The following is a 21,723-nucleotide window of genomic DNA, read 5'->3' as shown; positions in this document are numbered from 1 at the left end:
GGTGCATGTAATACATAGTAGAGAATATGTTTTAAACATTCATGTACAAGATTTTGGTCCCGCCCCCCGACTTGGGGCTTGAACTTAGGGTATAGGCACTGTCCTTGAGCTTTTTTGCTCAAGGCTAGCTCTCTACCACTTGTGCCACAATTCTACTTCAGATTTTTGGCAGGTTTGGCAGGAGATAAGAGTTTCATAAAGTTTCTTGCCCAATCTGCTTTGAACTGTGATCCCCAGATCTCAGACTCCTGAGTAGCCAGGATTACAGGCATGAGCCACTGGCACTTGGTGATTCTGATATATTCTTAGTACATAGAAAATTTTTGTACTGTTTTGTTAAAGGGTTTTTCCCTCAAAGCAAAAGAGACATTATATGTCAAATATTTATTGACTCATTCTAAGCTGTGAAGTCCTGTGTGAGAGACTCCTGGTAAGTTAATAATACTGTATAATTTTAGCTATTCTTTCTGGGATATAACAAATGACATTTAGAAGAATGTTTTCTTTTCTGAATTTGTTTTGTCTAACTCCCAAGTAGTAATAGTTGAGCAGCCAAGTACTTTCGATAAAGTAACTATTTGATTTTTTAAAAAGGATAATTCCCTATATTTAGTATGACAAACATGAGCATAAATGATAACTTGTAAATGGAACAACTGAAATTTTTAACAGTGAGACATATTTAAAGCTGTGCTATATTCTTGTAAACAGTAAAAATGTAGTTATTAAAATTATGGCATAGAAAAATAAGGATTGCATAAGAAAGTTATAACCTGCTTACATTAAATGTAGAATAGGAAGAAGAGTGTTAATCAAATAAAAAATATATATACATTACTGTAGACTTGGCCTATATATGATATATAATCTGAGATCTAATGTCATGTGTCACTAAAATTCTGTTAAACAATATTTTCAAGCTGGGTGCTGGTGGCTCATGCTTATAATCCTAGGCTGAGATCTGAGGATCATGGATTCAGAGCCAGCCCAGGCAGGAATGCCCTTGAGACTCTTATCTCCAATTAACTACCAGAAAACTAGAAGTGGCATTGTGGCTTAACTGGTAGAGTGCTCACCTAGAGCTGAAGAGCTGAGGGACAATGCCCAGGCCTAGAGTTCAGGCCCCACAACCAACAAAAAAAAAGAAAGAAAAAAGAATATTTTCTTGCCCGGTGCCTGTAATCCTAGCTACTCAGGATGCTGAAATCTGAGGATTGTGGTTTAAAGCCAGCCAGGGCAGAAAATTCCCCATGAGACTCTTATATCTAACTATGAGACTCTTATCTCTAATCACTCAAAAATCAGAAGTGATGCTATAGCTCAAACGCTAGCCTTGAGCACAAAGAGGTTCAGGGCCTGTGTTCATGTCCTGAGTTCAAGTCCCATATCTGACAAAAGAATAAAAATGGAAAAATAATATTTTCCTGGGAGATCTCTTTTTTCACTGAGATTTTTTGCCTGGATATTTTTTTTTTTTTTGGGTCCGGTTGTGGAGCCTGAACTCTGGGCCTGGGTGCTGTCCCTGAGCTCTTCAGCTCAAGGCTAGCGCTCTACCACTTGAGCCACAGTGCCACTTCCGGCTTTTTTCTCTTTGCTTATGTGGTGCTGAGGAATCAAACCCAGGGCCTCAGGCATGCAAGGCAAGCGCTCTACCACTGAGCCACCTTCCCAGCCCATTCACTGAGATTTTTGAAGATTTCTGAGATCCAGAAAAGTTAGGAACCTATTAATACGTTTTAAAAAGGATAGTCGGGGCTGGGGAGGTGGCTCAGTGGTAGAGCGCTTGCCTTGCATGCATGAGGCCCTGGGTTCGATTCCCCAGCACCACATAAGCAAAAAGGAAAAAAAGCCGGATGTGGCGCTGTGGCTCAAGTGGTAGAATGCTAGCCTTGAGCTAAAGGAGCTGAGGGACAGCGCCCAGGCCCAGAGTTCAGGCCCCACAACCGGACCCCCCCCCAAAAAAAAGGATAGTCATTTTTTTCTGAGTTGATAGGGTTACTGATAAAGCTTATTTTTATATTTCTGCATAGCATAAATCATTTTTATTAGAGTTGGAGACTTGGTTCTGATTGCTAGTAATTGGTTGTGTGTGTGTGTGTATGTGTGTGTGTGTGTCTAATTGGAAGAAGAAAAGAGAGAACGCTTTAGACAGCATGAGCTACACTGAGGAGTGGGAGGGCAAGGTAGTAAGAGATGCTAAAAATATGGAGACTACCCATGCCCTTATTGGGTCATGTAGGAAATCACATCCTATGCTTTTAAGTATTTGATATCCATTCTTAAAGTGGGATTGTACCCAGGAGTCTTGTATTTCTATTAATTGCTAAGCTTTAAAATGTCTATATTATCAGAAAATTCCTCTAGCTGTAATCTTAGTGCTGCCAACCTCACTCTCATGATAGTTTTAGAATAACAGTGTTATTTTCTCCAACACAGCACTCATCTTTCCAGAGAAGATGTGAAATACTCAGAAGGGGGGAATCTTCCAGTAAAAGATGGTGTTTATCTTCAGTGATACTGGTTATGATTTTCCCTTTTCTGAACATTATAATTAATATTGTTGTAGCTGAGGGCAAATGGAGGAAGATTCTGTTTGGATCTTAGTTAGAGATTTGTGTTAACATTCCTAAGTAGAACATTACAATCTTTTTGGAGTTAATAAAACAACTTTTTATTTTGAATATTTTCCATTTTGCATATCTGGGCTACAAAATAGGTTAAAAAACTTTTTTATTTTTTGGATAAACTGTTTGACTTGGCAGTAAAGCCAAGTAACCAGTTCTTCATAATTATGATAGTACTCCTTTCATACCTAATATGTACTGGGAATAAAGCAATATTTTTATTTTCCAGTAATAATTATGTCTTGCATTTACCCTTGCATAATGGTGCCTTTTTTATATACTGACAAGCCTGCCTGTTGTGAAGGATCTGTAAAATTATTAAGGCAGCTATCTGCAGAAGTGGATGCTGGCTGGAGTCGTGAGGGCCTTTCACAGTTGTACCTGTGATGCTCCAGGTTTTGGTATAGTGGGTTCCTAGGCCCTGTGAGGTGAATGCTGCAATAGTGGTGGGATCTCGCATAGTGTGGCAGTATACTGCTGAGTCCCAGAGTTTCCCTGGGCTTCACAGAGGAAAGCTGATGATGGCAACTGTAGCTGAGGCACTGAGACCAAAAGCATTGAAGTAGTGAGCTGGAGATGGAGCCTCAGGCTGAATGCTTAGTTGTCCTGAAGTTCAGGGTGCTCTCAGGCTTGTGTTCTGACATCATAGTTGTGTAGGTGAGTAGCTGTAGTCATGTGGTGGCAGTCCAGTGTTAGAGCTGTTGGGATGTTTGTGAGACTCCAGGAAGGTGAAGATGCAGTGGCTGCAGTCCCTTGGCAGAATGAACTCTGGCCATGGCTCTGTCCTCAAGGTGGGGCCCAAAGTGAGTTACTTCTCCAGAGCAAAACAGTCAGAAACATCAGGTAGTTCTCCAGATTGGGATCAAAGCCAGTAAGAGCTATGGAACCTCTCCTACCACGTGGTGTGGACAGAGATCTGTGATGTCTTCTTGTTTGCCTTGTCTTGGTGATGTGGAATTGGCCTTGGCTGGTTGGCAGGGTCACACTTGTGGTAAGTTTTGTTCCTCTCTCTGTGCTGCTGTGTCAAGACGCTGATTCCTGTACAGTTTGTGTCACTCCCTTATTGACATATGGTGTTCTTCCTCAGTTCCCTTCCTGAAACCAGGACATTTGTTGTCCTGGTTGTTCTATAGGGGAGATGAGTGCTGGGCCTCTCGACTCAGCCATCTTGGGTCATCCAGCCACTTTCAAAATGCAGTTCATTCTTGTTCCTTAAGCAACTACAGAACCACTAAAAGACAAATGTATTTGAGTGTTTTGTTTGTAAGTGGAACTTGACAGCATTAGAGTTTCTGCCTGAATATCTTGTAGTTTATGAAGAAATGGGGCTTTTTTTTTAATGTAAAAGATTCTTTAAGAAGTTTTGGTGCTTTTCTGCAATATGAGATGACCTCACTGATAGCTTACTCTTGATTTTCTTACTGTCATTTCTTTTCTAGTATCTACTTCTTTATAGTTCTTCCTTTCTGATATCTACTTTTTATGTGTTGATATTACCTAACCATCTTTCCTAGACTTCTTTTTTTGTTCTGTTTGTACTAGATACTTTATTCCACTGACTTCAGTTCCAATATTTAAAAAATGATATTGAAATGTTAGTAAAAAATTCCAAGTCTGGGCTGGGAAGGTGCCTCAGTGGTAGAGCGCTTGCCTTGCATGCATGAGGCCCTGGGTTCTATTCTTCAGCACCACATAAGCAGAAAAAAAAAAAGCCAGAATTGGTGCTGTGGCTCAAGTGGTAGAGTGCTAGCCTTGAGCTGAAGAGCTGAGGGACAGTGCTCAGGCCCAGAGTTCAGGCCCCACGACCGGACCCAAAAGAAAAAAATTCCAAGTCTTATTGTAAGGACCTCTGATAGCCAAGCTATTTGTGTGATAGTTTGCAACCAACCATAAATACAGACTAGCAGCCATCTAGTCTTCTGTATCACAAATTGTTAAAGTAGGATTTCAGAAATATAGAAGCACAATCAATTATACTTTTGTTTTTAAAAATTCGGTACTATAAATAAAACGATAATTTGTCTGTTTATGTTCTGTTTTTTGCTATATACCTAAAGTGTATTCTTTTTATATAATCCTTGTAAATCTCATAAAGTATATATAAGTAAATGTAGTCCCAACATAGGTATATACATAAACAAAGGTTGGAGACAATTACATTCTTCCATAAAATAACTTTCATGTTTCCTGCTTGCTTGTCCAGCCTCTTATCTTTCTTGTGTTTACATTTCATGCTTTAGCCATATTGGGCTTTTCTGTTTCTCAAATGAGCCACATACTCTTAGTTTTAGATATTTGCACATTCTTACTGCTTCGTTAAGTGTAAACATTTTCTAGCATAGTGCTATTCATAGTGTGGTCCTTGAACTATTGTCACAATCCATGACAAGCTCAGTAGAAAACTAGAGGAAGCGTGTAGAAACCCAATGGCATTTCAGATTGTCATCCTCCCCTGCAAATCCATGGGCTTATTTGGGAAGAGAGTATATGCTGGTTCAAGTGCTGGTGAGTTGCATGCTAGTCATGCCCAGTAAGACCGTGTTACTGCATAGGGTATTATATGTTAACTATTTGTACTCAGAATTCATAAGGAGCAAAGGAGATGTAATTCATTTTGCTTAAAATCTTGTTATAATTTTACTTAGATTTATTTTTTCTATATATGAAATGAATTAAAACTCAACATAGCTAAATTAAATAATAAAAAAGCAAAAAGTAAAAACAATTGTTTTCATTCTTTTTAAATTTTAATTTATAAATATTGTCTAAATCTTGGAAATAAAATTTATATTATGTCTTTTAATCCTAGTTTACTAATGAAAAAGCGAACTATTGGTCTTTTTGACACAAAAAGGTACACCTTTTCTGACTATGAAGGGCAAAAACAAATCGTTTAAATAGGGATACAGGTGGACCCATTGCAATAATGAGACGTACAAGTCATTGTGTCGAAAACGAACTTTACAACTTTGGTGGGGGGGGGAGGAGGGTTGGGTGAGGGGATGTAGGGGGAGGATGGAATGGGAAGGGGAAACAAAAGAGGAGGCTACAATGCTTGATAAGAAATGTACTCATTATCTTGCCCATGTAATTGTAACCCCTCTGTACAGTATTTTCACAATAAAAACAAAGAAAGTAAGCAGTACATTAAATGGTGACAGTGAAGTCATTTCAGAGGCACTACAGTTGGTACTAATTCAGTTGAGAAGTATTTACTCTCAATATACTGAAAGTCTGATTTGACTATAATCTGTGGAGAAGAGTTAAAATCATAGTGGTTTACTTGTGAGTAGAGACTAGCTAGTGAAACAATACAATTAGAATTTGAGTGGTTTTTACATGTATAAATAAACCAGAACCACATTTACTATTTGAAAGAAAGACTATTCCTTCAGCTGATGGAAGCAGATATTTAGGATTTCACATATTTGTTAGTAATTTATTACTTTCTGACAAAGTCTCTTGAACAAAGTTGTCAACATTGAGAAGCCACATACAATAAATAACAAGAGTTTGCCTGCAAACCCTGGATGTCTGTAGCAAAGAAGGTAATTTGGATACCAGTTTCCAGCAACACCATACATTTACGTAATAAGAACAGGATAGTTATAAAGAAGACTAAATCTCTGACAAAGTTCTCTCAGAATAGAATACATTATTTTATTTCATAAAAATGATGAATAATAACGTTTTTCAGTTTCATTGCTGATAAACACAGCTTGTTGTAAAGCACATACATTTTTAATTGGCTACAGTATTAAATGTGATTTGAAGTTTTACATTGACAAAATGTATTGTTTTATATTTTATTAAGTAGTTGTACAAAGAGGTTATAATTCTATAAGTCATATATTCTAATTATGCACAGAAAGAGACAATACTTGGGCTGGAAATAAGACCAATGTCCTATTTTTCTCACAGAGAAATAAGAAAATGCTGTGTCAGATAAACTACACAGTACCTGCACTCTATCAGCTGAATTAACAGTTCACTACAAATGTGTACTATTCACTAATGCATTAAATTTTAGATTTCAAAAACATTAAATGATAGTTTCGGTCTTGAACTTATCAGTTGGCTAATCCACTGTCCTGTGCTAAGTTATACATTGGTTCTCAAAGGGAAAATTTCAGTGGAGACTATTTGAACTTGGGGTTAAACTCTTAGTGTTTAGTGTTTTTACAAGATAAGAAACTACTTTGGTTGCCAGCTCTTTTTTTTTTTTTTTTTTTTTTGTCATGGAGTTTGAACTCTGGGCCTGGGCATTGTCCCTTAGCTCTTTAAATATGTGAATCAGATTTATTTGGCTTATAGATTGCTTCTTTTTCTTTTCTTTTCTTTTCCTCTTTTTCTTTCTTTCTTTCCCTTCCTCCCTCCCTCCTTTCTATCCTCCCTCTCTCCTCCCTCCCTCCCCCCTCTTCTTTCTTTCTTTCTTTCCTTCCTTCTTTCCTCCTTGATTTAGCCTTTTATGAAGGGAAGGCATGTTTGATGTTTTTCCGTGGCTGATAAGGTCCATAATATGTTAAAAATCTGGGTGAAAGTAGTTTGGGTTCCATAATGCAGTAACAATAGTCAACAAATAGCTAGTGACATTGGCGATACATATTTGAAAAAGTTATAATCAGAAATGATATGTTTGATAGCTTTAATTTTTAATAAAATGAATCTATAGGAAGGAAATTTTAAAAATCAGGAATTTACTTTTTTTGGGGGGCGGGGGTGGTCCAGTCGTAGGGCCTGAACTCTGGGCCTGGGCGCTGTCCCTCAGCTCTTCAGCTCAAGGCTAGCGCTCTACCACTTGAGCCACAGCACCACTTCTGGCTTTTTTTTCTTTTTGCTTATGTGGTGCTGAGGAATTGAATCCAGGGCCTCAGGCATGCAAGGCAAGCACTCTGCCACTGAGCCACCTTCCCAGCCCCTGGAATTTATTTTTTTCTTCAAAAGTTTCTTTAGATTTTACTATGTTTTAAACAAAATAATTCAGTGGCTGTCTATAAAAGATTGAAGACAATATTGAAAAGCATATTTTTCTGCATTTTTGATTAAAAGTAATATGGTTAAGTTTTCTGAAATTCCTGTAAAAATTCTCATCTTGTTCCTGTTAACATAGGTCTATGGGACTGGTTCCTCTGCATGCAAGTAGCTTAGATTCATATTTATCCCATCTGAGTCATCGTCAGTATACCCTAGATTGATAAATTAACAAATGTGGTAGCCAGGCTTCAAGATGGCCCCAAGAGGCCTACTTACTTGTATTTCCACTTGGGAGAATGTCCTCTCTCATTGTACCAAGCTTATTATGCATGGCTAATAAAATAAGGCAGATGGAATATCTTGTCACTAGTAAGATTGGGTTATGATTTCAGCTTCTCCCCTGCTTGTTCTGTCACTTTATCTCTGCAAAAGTCAATTGCCATATGGAAAATTACCCAAATGGAAGGTAGGGCTTCTACCAGCAGCCAGTGAGGAACTGGGCACTTGAGCTGTCAGTCACAAGTGAGCTTGAATGCAGATTTTCTAGCCCGGAAATCAAGCCTTCACTTGGCTGTAGCACTGACCTGACCAACACCTTGACTTAAAGCTCCTTAATCACAATCATCCAGGTAGGATGCCTCTGAACTCTGGAACAGAAGAAACTTTGAGGTAATTAATGTGTGTTGTCCAAAGCTACACAATTCTAAGATAATGTTTTGGTCGTAGTAAATGATACAGCAAACGAGGTAAACTTGTTTGTTAACATTTATTGATATATAGATATAGATATATACTCACACACATACACACATGCTATTAATTCAGTATATGTAAATTAGAGTTCTTACAGATTCTGCTTTGTCTTACTGTGAAGGGGTTATATGCGGTACTATAGTAAATGAAAACTCTATATGTATTTATTTATTTACTTATTTGGTACAGATTCAAGGGCTTGAACTCAGGGCCTGGGCACTGTCTCTGAGCTGCTTTTGCTCAAGGCTAGCGCTCTACTACTTGAGCTACAGCCACTTCTTTTTCTGTTTATGTGGTACTGAGGCATTGATCCCAGGGCTTCATGCTAGCTAGGCAAGCACTCTACCACTAAACCATATTCCTAGCCCCTTGAGCTTTTTGCGGGAGAGGGCGGGGGGGGGTCTGGTTGTGGGACCTGAACTCTGTCTGGGCCTGGGCGCTGTCCCTCAGCTCTTCAGCTCAAGACTAGTGCTCTACCACTTGAGCCACAGCGCCACTTCTGGCTTTTTTCTTTTTGCTTATGTGGTGCTGAGGAATTGAACCCAGGTTCTCATGCAAGCAAGGCAATTGCTCTGCCACTGAGCCACCTTCCCAGCCCCCTTTTTTTTTTTTAAAGACAAACTCAAAGCTAGCTCTCTGCCACTTGAGCCACTTCTGACTTTGTGTGTGTGTGTGTGTGTGTGTGTGTGTGTGCTTAATTGAAGATGAATCTTACGGACTTTCCTGCCCAGGCTGGCTTCAAACCATCATCCTCAGAGTTCAGCCTCTTAAGTAGCTAAGATTACAGACATGAGCCATTAGTGCCTGGCAGTAAACCGAAAGCTCTATATAAAGCTTGGGCCTGTGCTTGCTATTAACATATTCAGTACCTAGAACAAGGTCTGATATCTCACAGTTACTTAGTAGATTCCAGTTAGAAGAATCAATGTTTCTTTTAAATTTTCCTTGAGTTAGAATGATGATTAGTCCATACAATGGTAAATAAGCTGTTATACCAATATATCCTCTCGAAATGTTGTTTAAGATTGGATAGAAAATATCCCTGACACTATTAAAGATTTTATAAAATGTGTCTTTTTCTTTGCATAGCACAACCACTGCCTCAGAAGATGAAGTTTCAAGTAGATATACCAGAACAGATAGAGGTAGATATAACAGAGATGCAACTGTTGCAAGTAATTTGGTGTCAAGTAGCACACTGGAAAAGAAAATTGAAGATCTTGAAAAGGTATGGATTATGAGTTATTCAAGATTTGTAAGGTGAATGTATCATAGGGATTTTTTTTTCCGTTTAATAACATCTGTGAGATAGAAAATAAATTGAAAATGGTAGAGAATGGGTAATGATAATGAAAGATTGACTGGTATTTCCATCTAGTAATATCAGACTTGCTGTTGTTGATAAATTTTGACAGTACTGGGTATTGAACTCAGGGCCTCATGTTTGCTAGGCAGGAGCTCTACTGTTTCAGCTTTGGCCCCAGTTCTGTTTTCTGGTGGTTAGTTTTTTGATAGGGCTTGGTTCTTGCCCAAGCAATAGGCACATGCTTGAGCTTTAATCCTGTGATTGCTGGGGTCAGAGGTCTGTATCACCATGTCCATCTTCCCTCCATAGAGATATGGAGTCTTGTAGACTTTTCTAACCGGTCTGGCCTCAGGCTGCAGTCCTCCCAATCTTAGCCTTCCAAGTAGCTGGAATTATAAGCTTGAGCCACAGGCACCCTGCTGTAATTAGCAGCTACTTATAACCATCACTTATGTATTTAGTTTAAGATATATAGCAACTTGGTATTCACTTGTTCTGTCCAGTTCTTAGGAAGTTAAAACTTGAGGAATGAAAGAGATCTTGTGTTCCTTAATATATTTGATGATAGTCTCATTCTGCTATACGTTATCTTTAATATGTTGAGAGTTTTGAAAAGTTTAGAAGTCAGAGCTGGCAAGAACAATTCAAATAAATATTAGCTATGGTCTCATAGATACTGAATTATTTGGTGAATAAGTATTTTACGAAACTGTGCTTTAACAAACATTCCTGCTTTGTGCATTTAAATTTAAAACTTTAGAGAACACACACACATTTTGTGTAGTATTCGGGGGGGGGTTCCTCAGAATGTCTTCAGGAATAGAGGAATTGGAATTTAATTGCCAGTAGTTGCCTGCAATTGATTGATTTGAATAGCTGCTTTCTCTGAGGGCCAGTAGAAAACAAGTGAAATCCTGGCCACCCAGACCTTTCAGCTCTGCCTGTCTCTTGCTCTCTGGTGGCTCTCAGCCTCGGGCCCTGCATTATAAATACAATTTTGTAAAAGGTATTGTTCTAAAAAACAAAACAAAACAAAAACAATCCCTTTGCAAGCTGAGTGTTGGTGGTATCATCTTAACTACTCCGGTGGTTGAGCCTGATGATTGGGGTTCAAAGTCAGTGTGGGCAGAAAAGTTTGTGAGACTGTTACCTCCAAGGAAATCACAAAACTCTGGAAGGGGATCTGTGTTTTAAGTGGTAGAATACTAACCCTGAACAAAAAAAAATCTCAAAGACTGTCCAAGCCCTGGGTTCAAGGAGGAGGCTCACGCCTATATTCTTAGATACTCAAGAGACTAGGACTGGGATCTGAGGATCAAGGAAGTGACTCAAGAAAGCACGATGTAAGCAAAAAAGCTGAATGAGAGCACAAGGTCTTGAATTTGAGCACCAGTACTAGCACAATAGCTAGCTGAATTAATGAAGGAATGATAGATGAATAAGCAAGTTACTTCCCTATTAATTCTTTGTAATTGTATCTACCAGGAAGTACTAAGAGAAAGGCAAGAAAACCTAAGACTTGTGAGATTGATGCAAGATAAAGAAGAAATGATTGGAAAACTCAAAGAAGAAATTGATTTATTAAACAGAGTAAGTATTTTACATATTTTAATTACAAAGTCTCCTTTTAGCAATGACATGAGAGTGCATGTTTATGAAGAAATTATTTAATTATATTTTCCAGTTCTTTAATGAGAGAGTAATTTGTGGTGAGAATTATATTTTATTCCATAACTTTATTTCATTTAGGCAATGACTAGTTTAACTCAGTTTTTGTTCCTTGGGGGGTTGACTAATTAGTAAATTTGTTCTGTTTTTTTCTTAAAAGGTTAGAGGTTTAGCTGGGCACCAGTGGCTCACACCTGTAATCCTAGCTACTCAGGAGGCTGAGATCTTAAGGTTTGCAGTTCAAAGCAAGCCTGGGCTGGAAAGTCCATGAGACTCTTATCTCCAGTAAAAGTGAAAATGACACTGTGGGTAGAGTGATAAAGCTCAGGGATAGTACCCAGGCCCTAAGTTCAGACCCTACAATCACACCACCACCAACAAAAAAAAGTCTGGAGGTTTAGGCAGCTTGTCCACTACCAATATAAAAGGAGATTGGGAAAGAATTACATTAATAAAAAAAATTGGTACTTTATCACTAAAAGAAATTCCAGCTATCTTTGTGTATATTTCCATCTCTTCTTCCTTGTACTATATGTATTTCTAACTTGAGCAGTAGGTCCCAGGCTCTACTTACTCCTTTTTGTAGCTCTTATGTGTGTCTTTAGCCCCAGAGCTTACTTCCTGTTTAAAGCACTAGGCCATACATAGACAATGGTGATAAGAAAAATATCCCCAAACCTGGCTTTATTATAGGATTTTATATAAGATGGAAGACAGAATTAAGTTTGCTTCAGGGTAGAAAAACACAGACCCCCAAACCAGTCTTAACTATAATTATAAAAGAATTAGATGGTGAAGTACTTGCATGTACCCTGCCCCAGCACCACTAAAATAATAAATAAAATTAAACATGTAAATTTGTTCTAGTAAAGCTCAAAGGCTATAATTACAACTAATAAACGAAGGCAGTGAAGCTTTCAGTTTATAACTTACTCTAGGCCATAGACAGTCACATATGGTGAGCCAGTGCTTGACTTCAGATATGGTCTTTCCTTTTGGTTCATTACAAAGCAGTTCTCCATTTGTGCTAGAATTCAGCTTTTTCTCCCCAGTTTGAGGTTTCTGGGTGCCTCTCACTTTCCAGAAAGGCTCTCTTACCACTGAATCCTGCCTCTGACCCTTATTTGTGCTGGTTAACATAAACTTGGGGGAGGGGATATAAAGTTTATTTTTCAAAAAAAATTGACAAATTACTTATAATACTTATGGGAAATTCATAATTTCCCATCATTATAAGTAACTTTTTAATAATTTCAAAATCCCAGTTTGTGGCTCTCACTTGAAAAACTGAAAAATCCAGCAAGAATTGGCCCTGAAATCTTTATGATAACAATGAGAAATCAACTAATAGATGCTTGCTTTAGGTTGGACAACTTCCATTGAAAGTTACTTTCAGAACTTACCCTTATTTTAAAATTAGTTGATTAAATGAAAGATTTTTTTGGGGGGGGTCTGGTCATGGGACCTGAACTCTGGGCCTGGGCACTGTCCCTCAGCTCTTCAGCTCAAGGCTAGCACTCTACCACTTGAGTCACAGCGCCACTTCCGGGTTTTTTCTTTTTTGCTTATGTGGTGCTGAGGAATTGAACCCAGGGCCTCAGGCATGCAAGGCAAGTGCTCTACCACTGAGCCACCTTCCCAGCCCTAAATGAAAGATTTTTAAATGTGAATTTTAAAAATGTTTTAAAATGTCCATAAGTTTTTTTATAAGTACTGTTTCTCTTTTTTTTCCTTAAAGGACCTAGATGACATAGAAGATGAAAATGAACAGCTAAAGCAGGAAAATAAAACTCTTTTGAAAGTTGTTGGGCAGCTGACGAGGTAGAAGATTCAAGGCTCTTTGTGGAAAAAATCCTTTAAAACTACTGATTGAATGTTACAGTTAATGCTAGTGTAATACTCCTGTGTTGCAGTACATTAAAATAACTGTATATTTATTTTTAGAAAATGAATGGATGTTTATTTTCAAAACTTTTTCTTTTCATTATGAGTTAAAAAAAATCTTTTATTTCATGAATAAGTAACATCTTTCAGTTATTACATAATGATAGGTAATGCTTCTTGGTTTTGTGTGGTATTCAAATAATATATGTTTTAAAGTCACAGTTGTTTGAATATATTTTATCTGTGCTAGTGTATTTTCTCCGTAAAGGAATATATTGTAGTCTTTGTTTACATGAATTCACATTCTTTGGGGAAATTACTTACCAATGCCTTAGTACTGATGTTGCAACCTTTTACATGTTGAAGATTTGCTCATAAAGCTATTTGTCTACTGTCATTTGTTCTTTTCTCTTGTTCTAAGTGATTTAGAGTAGTAACAGAAACACTGCTTTGTATAACAGTAATCTTGTAGAGGAAAGCAGTTTTTAAAAGTCAATATGTTCTAGTCAGTTAAATACAAACTTAAGAGAATACTTGAATTATGCTGTAGTAAATGAAAATTTACTATTTTGTTTTTGAATATTGAAACTTGTTACATTACTTTAATTCCTAAGAAACAGTTGTAATTTTTCATATGTAATTTCTTATGTAGGTACTACTTTATTGTTTCAAGGTTTATTATTAAATATGGGGGATTTAGAAAGTTATTCATTCTTCAGGCTTCAAAATTGTGTACAATTGACAGTGTTTGAGAAGGAAACCCATGCTTTTTCTAGCAAATGCTAGAATATTAGAACCAATGTATTTGTCCTCACTGAAGACATTTATACATACATTAACAGAACAGTATGTAAGCAGAAGTAGTATCAAAATATTTTGCCTAATTTCTAAGCTGGAAAAACACTGTGATACTGTTTTTATATGAGTGAATATTCCCCTATCCCAGATTTAAGGAATTTTTTTTCCTAACACTGAAAACTTTTTTAAAAAAAGTTATTTTTTGGAGGAATTACCTTTTATTAAATATCCTTAGTACCTAGAGTTTTTTCATATTATATTTTCATATTGAGTAAGAACCTCCCCTCCCTTAATATGTATTAACATGAAGAAATGTCTTTCTGCAGTTGAATATCAAGCAGCAGTACTAATGTTGTTTTATCTAATAAAGCACAGATAGATGTAGCTTGAGCATAGAGAGCCCATTTAGGGTACCCTACTGTCTCTTTTTACTTCACTTGCCAAACTTATTCACCATTAGAAAATTAGGGAATGAAAGACAATGGGGAAAAATTGAATAATAAATATCAGCTTTTAAATTCTAAATATATCTGCAGTTAGAAATATCAAAATTAACCAATGATCAGAATCACTTGAGCAGTTTTAAAAAGAATCCCTGCCTCTAACTCTTAAGTAGATTTAGATTGAGACCTGAACTCTATAGACTTTTTAAAGCTCATCTGATTTTTAGTGTAATGTAGTTTTGGAATCAGTTGCTGTTGTGTATTTTCCATTTAAGGTCCTGTAATTGACAAATTAGCTACCAGTATTTTCTTCCTTTAAAGTAATAATTAACCTAGGGTCCCCACACCCTCCCCGAGGGCAGTTTTTGTACATCTGTATATATGCTTGCTGCTCACATGAAGTTCAGTGTTAGCTCATGAAATTTGATACAGCTACAAGAATTACTGAAGAACAGCTTCCTTCTTGGAGACTTGCCCAGCATAACAGTGATCAGCTGCCCACATTGCTACGGTATCTGCCAGGCTCAATCACTACTGGGCTATGTGGTACTCATCTCTTCAGTCATTTTTAGGTATGTGGCAGAAAGGTCTCCATTGCTCAGATCTTTATCAACTCTCCAGATGTTGTGAAAATGCTGGCAATATCCTACCTTAATATATTAGTGAAAGAATTAGTTTCAGTTTTCTGTTTAGTTCCTATGTAGATAAAGGCACATTTTATTTCACTTTAAAATTGTACTAGTTATGAATGCTTCTAAAGCTTGAGATGTTTTAAAATTTTTCCCTCCAGTATTTTCAGGAATGGTTTTTGCTTTTTTTATGTAATGACTCCCAGTGCAGATACAGGAGCCTCACGATTTAGGCAAAGCATTTCACAGGTTGCACTTCCCCACTTCCTTAAAATGTGTGTTTATTTCATGTAGGAGTTTTACACTGAGGTAAGACTTATTACAGTTTTAAATATATAAAGAGATAGGTGATGGTGGCTCACACCTGTAATCCTGTTTACTGGGGAAGCTGAGATTGGAGGATCCACTTTTGAAGCCCTCCCTCTCACAAAAGTCCATGAGATTCTTATCTCCAATTAATCAGCAGAAAGCTGGAAGTAGACTTGGCTCAAGCGGCAGAACCTTAGCCTTCAGTGAAATAGCTAAGCAAGAGTGAGAAGCCCTAAGTTCAAAGCCCTGTACCATAGCAATACTCAAAGGCAACAAAGATTTCTCACCAATAAATTAAATATTTACAAATAAATATTTATAAATTTTGGGGGGAGTGTTAAGCAGGTAGTCTAAGTACATGTGTACTGTCATAGGAAACATGCTTATTGTTAATAAAATACATTTTGTGAAATCCAGTCCTATTAATATTATTTCTCATAACTCCTTGTGATTTGTGGCAAAATAAAGCGCATCCAAAGTTACAACATTTTCAAAATTAAGTTTATCTCTGCTGCTGATACAGACCATCTTAAAGTTATTACAATTTTTATTTCATTTTTCTAGAGTTCTTTATTATTTCATTATAATACATTTACCATTGGAGGGAAGGGGAAGGAGTTGGGACGTGTACTTTTAAATAATAGTAGATTAGCACTGTCACACGTGTCCAAGTATATTAAAATGTAGAAAATTAAGTATTAATGAAGCACTGTAGTCTTTTATTTCCATAATTTAAAATTTGCTTAATTGTGGTAAGAAGCAATATATTCTTAAGGTGGAAAACCTACCTCAGTTATATGTGGTTTATCTTTTTTGGAGCAGTCTGGATTTTTGTAGCTAGACATCAAATGGTAAAATTTTGGGTCCATATACTTTGTTAAAAACAATGTGAATTAGGGTAATACAAAGACACATGCTGTACACTGTAAGAAAAAACAGTGAAGATCTTTTAATCAATTAGATCAAATAGATCAATTAATCTAATGTCTTTAACCTTCATGTTGATAGTCTTCCTTTGCTTTTTTTTTTTCAGTTTTGTGATTTTTTGAGTTAGTGACTAGTAAGTTTCAGGTAATGCTGGCACTCATCATTTTGCTAATTTGTTCTAATATTTAGGTGTTTTCATTTTTGTAATATATGAACCAGAACACACCAGCTTTTTCTTAGAGAGAATATGTTAAATGAGAAAGAAATAGCATCCAAGAATCAGAACTTTTTGTTAACACTTCTCATATCTGAGTCCTAATATGTAACAGTAAATTTACATTTAGCTAGATTTGCATTGGAATTATGCTCTCCTAAATAAAGGACATCCTATTGATGAAAAATTTTAATTCTGTTGTTCATTAAACTGAAAGTGTAATGCTACATGGACAACAAAGTTTGCTCATCAAGTATATCAACAAAAGCACCTCCCCCCATGCTGTTCAGCTTCTCTTTGATCTATATAAGTTGGCTGTTTGATTCTGGGATTAAAGACTTGAACCATTATGTAAGAAAACCTTTAGCCCACATTTTTTGTTTTGCTTAGCTGAATTTCCTAGCCCATTAAAATCCTGTTCTCAACGCCCTCCCCAAATCAGTGTGAGAGTTGCATTGAATATTCATACCTATCTCAGCAGTCATGTGGTATAGAGTTATAGTTATGTTGAAGTTTTAAATAAATGGGTATGAACTAACTCTTCCACTTAGAGTACCTTCTGTGTAGTGTGTTAGTTGCATAGAACAGTTTTAGCTAGCATGCTTGTCTAATCTGAACAGTTTGTTCAAAGGTACTTTTTATGCTAATTATTCAGCCATTGTCTTACATTAGATCTAGTTAATAGGTACTGTCAAATACTGACTAGTCCAAGGAAAGAACATTTATTTGAAAGTACTTTGCCATATTAATTTGGGTAATTATGCATTAGGAAAGAAGCATTAAGGAATTTATAACAGTAATAAAGTGAAAAGAATTGTGTGTCAGGTGCACCAATCTGTTCCAAATCTGATTTCAAGTTAGTATTTCCATATACATTATTAATAGGGCTTTCTTAAAACATTTAAGCTTCTGCCCTTCAGTTCACAAACTAGCATTCACTCCAATAAGATTACAAGGTTAGTAGTAATAATTCTGAATTTTAAGTGCTTGTGTTTTGTTTTTCCCTCTGGTGCCTTCTTGAATGTATGTTACTTTTCATCAACTTGTTTCTTAAAAGATTTGGCTATGCGATACAAGGTTTTTATTGCTTGTTTTTTTTTTAATTTAAGAAAACAAATAGACATTGGTACCAGCAAAGATCATATGAAAGCTGCAGCTCACTGTTTTGTTGAAAAAATCACTAATTCAGATAACCTAAGTGTGGGAAAACATCTGGACAGTTAATTGAGTACAGTATTGTACATGCAGCTTTGACCATTCCCACTGCATAGGTTTTCATTGTGGATATTCAACATAATATAGCTTTAATTTCAATATGCTTTTCATGTAAAAAAAATACTCAATAAAAGTTACATTTTCATTTATTTTTTAACACTGGTTATTTTTTTCCCTTACACTATTAATGAAATCCTCTCCCTGATTTTTTTTTTTAGAAATTAAACAAAATGAAATATTTCAAAAATCTGTATTTGGTTATATTATTTTAGAAGAAATTATATTTAAAAAACAAAAATATAACTTTAATATCTGAATATAGTAATGATAGGACTTCTTGATGAGTGAAGAAGTGTGCTTTATGTTCAGCCTGATTGCAAACCTTGTCTTTGTGTTCAAAAACTACTAATTTCTTGATTTATGATTGCAACTGTTATATAAACTTAATCTGAATTCAAACTACACCTGAATCCAAAGAACCGTAGATCCTTCATAGTTTGAGACATAAATAGGGGTTTGGAAATTAAAAATCTAGTCTTCATGTTTTTAGTAAATGATTCATTTAACTTTTACATGATATGTTATTTTTCATACACCTGCCCAAGCTAATCAGTCTTCTAAAGTTCATATCCTCTCAGTAATATCCTGTGTATCTAATAGACAGCAACATTCTTGTCAGTACACTTGGATAATGTCTTACATCCTTGTATCAGAACATATTCCACCGGCAAACCTGTTGAAAATCTTTGCAAGATCTCATAGTCTTCATTGAAACTGGAACCCTTTATCTGAAGACTTCATCAGATCCCTGGAGTTTTTCTTTCTAGATTCACTCTGTATTTGTGCATGCATGCATGCACACACTTTGTCAGCAACTGTAAATTGCCCACATAATTTCTTAATCTCATTCCTCTAGTTACTCTTCAGCTTTGCAAGAGCTTTCATCTTTACATTTATTTGTGATCAATTCTTAGGAAAAGGGGTTGGGCTGTTAGGTCCTTTAAAATCCATTTATTTTATGTCTACAAAGATTTATTTTATGTCTAAAAAGAGAAACTGGAAAATAGCTCTTCCCTCTTAATCCTGAATCAAATACATGTTACTCCCACAAAAACTCCCATAACTTGTTAATAAAGTTTTGTTTGTGTGTTGCTAGAGATCCATCCAACTCAGGGCCTGGACTCTGTCCCTGAGCCTCTGTGTTCAAGGCTAGTGCTCTACCACTTGAGCCACAGCAGCACTTCTGGCTTTTTCTTTGTATGTGGGATTGAACCCAGGGCTTGATGCATGCTAGGCAAGCACTCTACTCTAAGCCACATTTCCAGCCCTCCATCTGTCAAACTTTTTAACAAAGGTTTGTGTTAGATAGTTAAAATAAATTGGTATGAGCCAGTTAAGAAAGATGGATTGAACTTTTTATACATATAAAAACAAAATTTTTCATAGCAGTGTCTTTGTCTGAACATACACTTATTTAGTCTTAATTCATAAGTAATCAGTTGTATCTTTGTTTAGACATACTGTAGGATCTGTCAGTCACAATCTTTATGTTAGTCTACTGTCTTGTATCCAAAGAAAATATTAGCATTCCTTTAAAATGTGAACTGTGTTCTGTGGTCAGCCCAAGTTCATGATGTCATCAGTGGACAGTTAAGGTTTACAGAAGCAAATTATTGAAAAATGAATAAAAAGGTATTTGATTTCTTTTGTTGTTTTTGTAGTGCAAAAGTATATACAACGTTATAAAAATCCACACTGACGTATCACAAATCATTCTTGGTAAGAGTATGCTCATACACGAGGTAGAGATGGGAAGGATCATGGTTCCAGTAAGCAAGCCTGAGCAAAATGTTAATGGAAACTTCATCCCAACAAATAATCGGGCTGTGGTGGTGAATGTATGTGGTCTCAGCTCTGTAGGAGGCCATAGGCAGGATTCTGGTCCCCAGACAAATAGACAATACCCTATCTAAAAATAACCCACAGGCCTAAGGGCTTGGGGTGTGGGCGGGTAGGGAAAAGCCCAGAGACAGTGCTTGCCTAACAAGTGTGAGGCACTGAGTTTAAACCCCTGTACAGTAAACAACATCACTAATTGAAAGTTTTTGCCAATCACATTTGTGTTAACTATTAAGTCAAAAGGATCATGGAAATTTTTAATGGACCAAATGAATGAAAAGGCCTTATTAGGACCCCCCTAGGCTGCGGGTGCCAATAAACATACTGAGTCTGGCAACAATTTAAGATTTACTCCAACCTGATTTTAGAGCAGCATAATAACATTGAGTTAGTAATTGAGTAGCTGTATATGCCAGGGTGTTTGGTGTATGTATTGTTCTACTTGGTTCTTTAAAACCTGTAACAAACAGATCAAGAGGGTAATTTGCTAGTTGTGTTGACTGCAAAGCTTTGTGCTTGATACTGTTACATGGTAACTGGTGAGCTAATCACTGTTCTAGGGAATATTTTGAGGTTTTCTATTACCCACACGGTTAGCATTACCTTAGGAATCTGTTAGAAATACAAAAATTCAGTGACCTTGCTCCACACCTCAATTTGTTTTTTTTGTTGTTGTTGTTGTTTTGCTGGTCATGGGCATTAACTCTGGGCCTGGGCGCTGTCCCTCAGCTCTTCAGCTCAAGGCTAGCGCTCTACCACTGGAGCCACAGTGCCACTTCCGGCTTTTTCTGTTTATGTGGTGCTGAGGAATCGAACCCAGGGCCTCATGCTTGCAAGGCATGCACTCTACCACTGACCTACCTTCCCAGCCCCTCAATTTGTTTTAACAAAGTCCTCCCGGTAATCCTGAGGATGTCAAAGATTTCAGATCCCTTCCATGCATTTCTATTTTTTTAACTATTTTTTTTGTCTTTTTTTCTTTTTTGGTACTGGGGATCAAACCCAGGATGTTGCACTTGCTAGGCAAGCGTTTTGCCACTGAGCTACATCCCAGCCCTCTATTTTTTTTAAACAACATTTTGCCTTTTTTTTGGGGGGGGGATAGTGAATCATTATATAAATAACATCATGTGAACTTGTTTAAAACATAGCCTGCTCTTCATTGCTTTCATTGAAAAAGATTGTATCAGTAGGAGCCTCAGCACGGACATTGGCAGCTTGACATAACCTCATTAGTTCCGTATTATCTCTGGAACTCAAACGGACTTCCAAATGCCAGAGACAGGAGAATGAAAACTTCATTGTTCTCTATTAAGGTTTATCCCTGTTATTGCCTGAAGGTTCTTGGTAACAACAATGCATTTTTGTCAGAATTTCAAACTAGTTTGGAACAAGTAATGTTTCATTAAGCACAGTGGTTTTGTTCTATGGTTTTGTGTTTGTTTGTTTGTTGGGTGGTTGGTGTATATGTAGACTCTGGGTGGTCACCAAATAGTCTACATGTTCAAAATGCCAATGTGAGTTCAGAAAAAGATCAGCGGTACTTCTAAGCTAATGGATCAGTGGATTGAAATCCAGTGATTTTGTGTATATATGTGCCAATACTGGGGTTTGAACTTAGGGCCTGGTAACTAAACTGTAGATTTTTAGCTCAAGTCTGGGTCTCTACCACTTGAGCCACACTTCCACTTCTGCTTTTTTGCTAGTTAAACATAAGAGACTCATAGACTTTGCTGCCTGGGCTGGCTTCAAATGACAATTCTCAGATCTTGGCTTCCTGAGTAGCCAGGATTATGGGCATGAGCCACTGGCACCCAGTTGGAAATCCACAATTTGCACCCCAATGAATCAGGATAAAGTTAAAAGCTTATTCTGGGATTTGATTTTCTTATATATTATGAAAGAAACTTTAGAACAGTTTTGATTTACAGAATTGTAGGAGGTAGTGCAGAAGTTCTGCTTGTTTGTTCTGTACCTTTTCCCTCTTGTTATCATCTTACATTAGTATTGTGTCTTTTTGCAAGTAATGAACCAATATTGATAAATTAATTTGGCTCAGATTTTCTCAGGTTTTCCCTAC

The 21,723-nt window shown here is 36.7% G+C and overlaps 1 protein-coding gene across 1 annotated transcript in view; it reads left to right on the top strand.

The window, feature by feature from the left end:
- The window catches only part of Pawr (PRKC, apoptosis, WT1, regulator), a 69,322-nt gene extending 51,429 nt beyond the window's left edge, over positions 1 to 17,893 (top strand). The window contains exons 4-6 of the mRNA XM_013022148.1: positions 9,441 to 9,579; positions 11,143 to 11,247; positions 13,064 to 17,893. Of these exons, the coding sequence (XP_012877602.1) occupies positions 9,441 to 9,579; positions 11,143 to 11,247; positions 13,064 to 13,150 (331 nt within the window). The 3' untranslated portion in view covers positions 13,151 to 17,893. The remainder of the gene's footprint in view (positions 1 to 9,440; positions 9,580 to 11,142; positions 11,248 to 13,063) is intronic.
- The last annotated feature ends 3,830 nt before the right edge of the window (positions 17,894 to 21,723 follow it).

Source organism: Dipodomys ordii, unplaced genomic scaffold (assembly GCF_000151885.1).
Source record: "Dipodomys ordii isolate 6190 unplaced genomic scaffold, Dord_2.0 Scaffold3, whole genome shotgun sequence".
Classification (NCBI taxonomy): domain Eukaryota; kingdom Metazoa; phylum Chordata; class Mammalia; order Rodentia; family Heteromyidae; genus Dipodomys; species Dipodomys ordii.
Note: the sequence above shows the minus strand (reverse complement) of the source record. Positions and strands in the feature narration are given on the sequence as shown.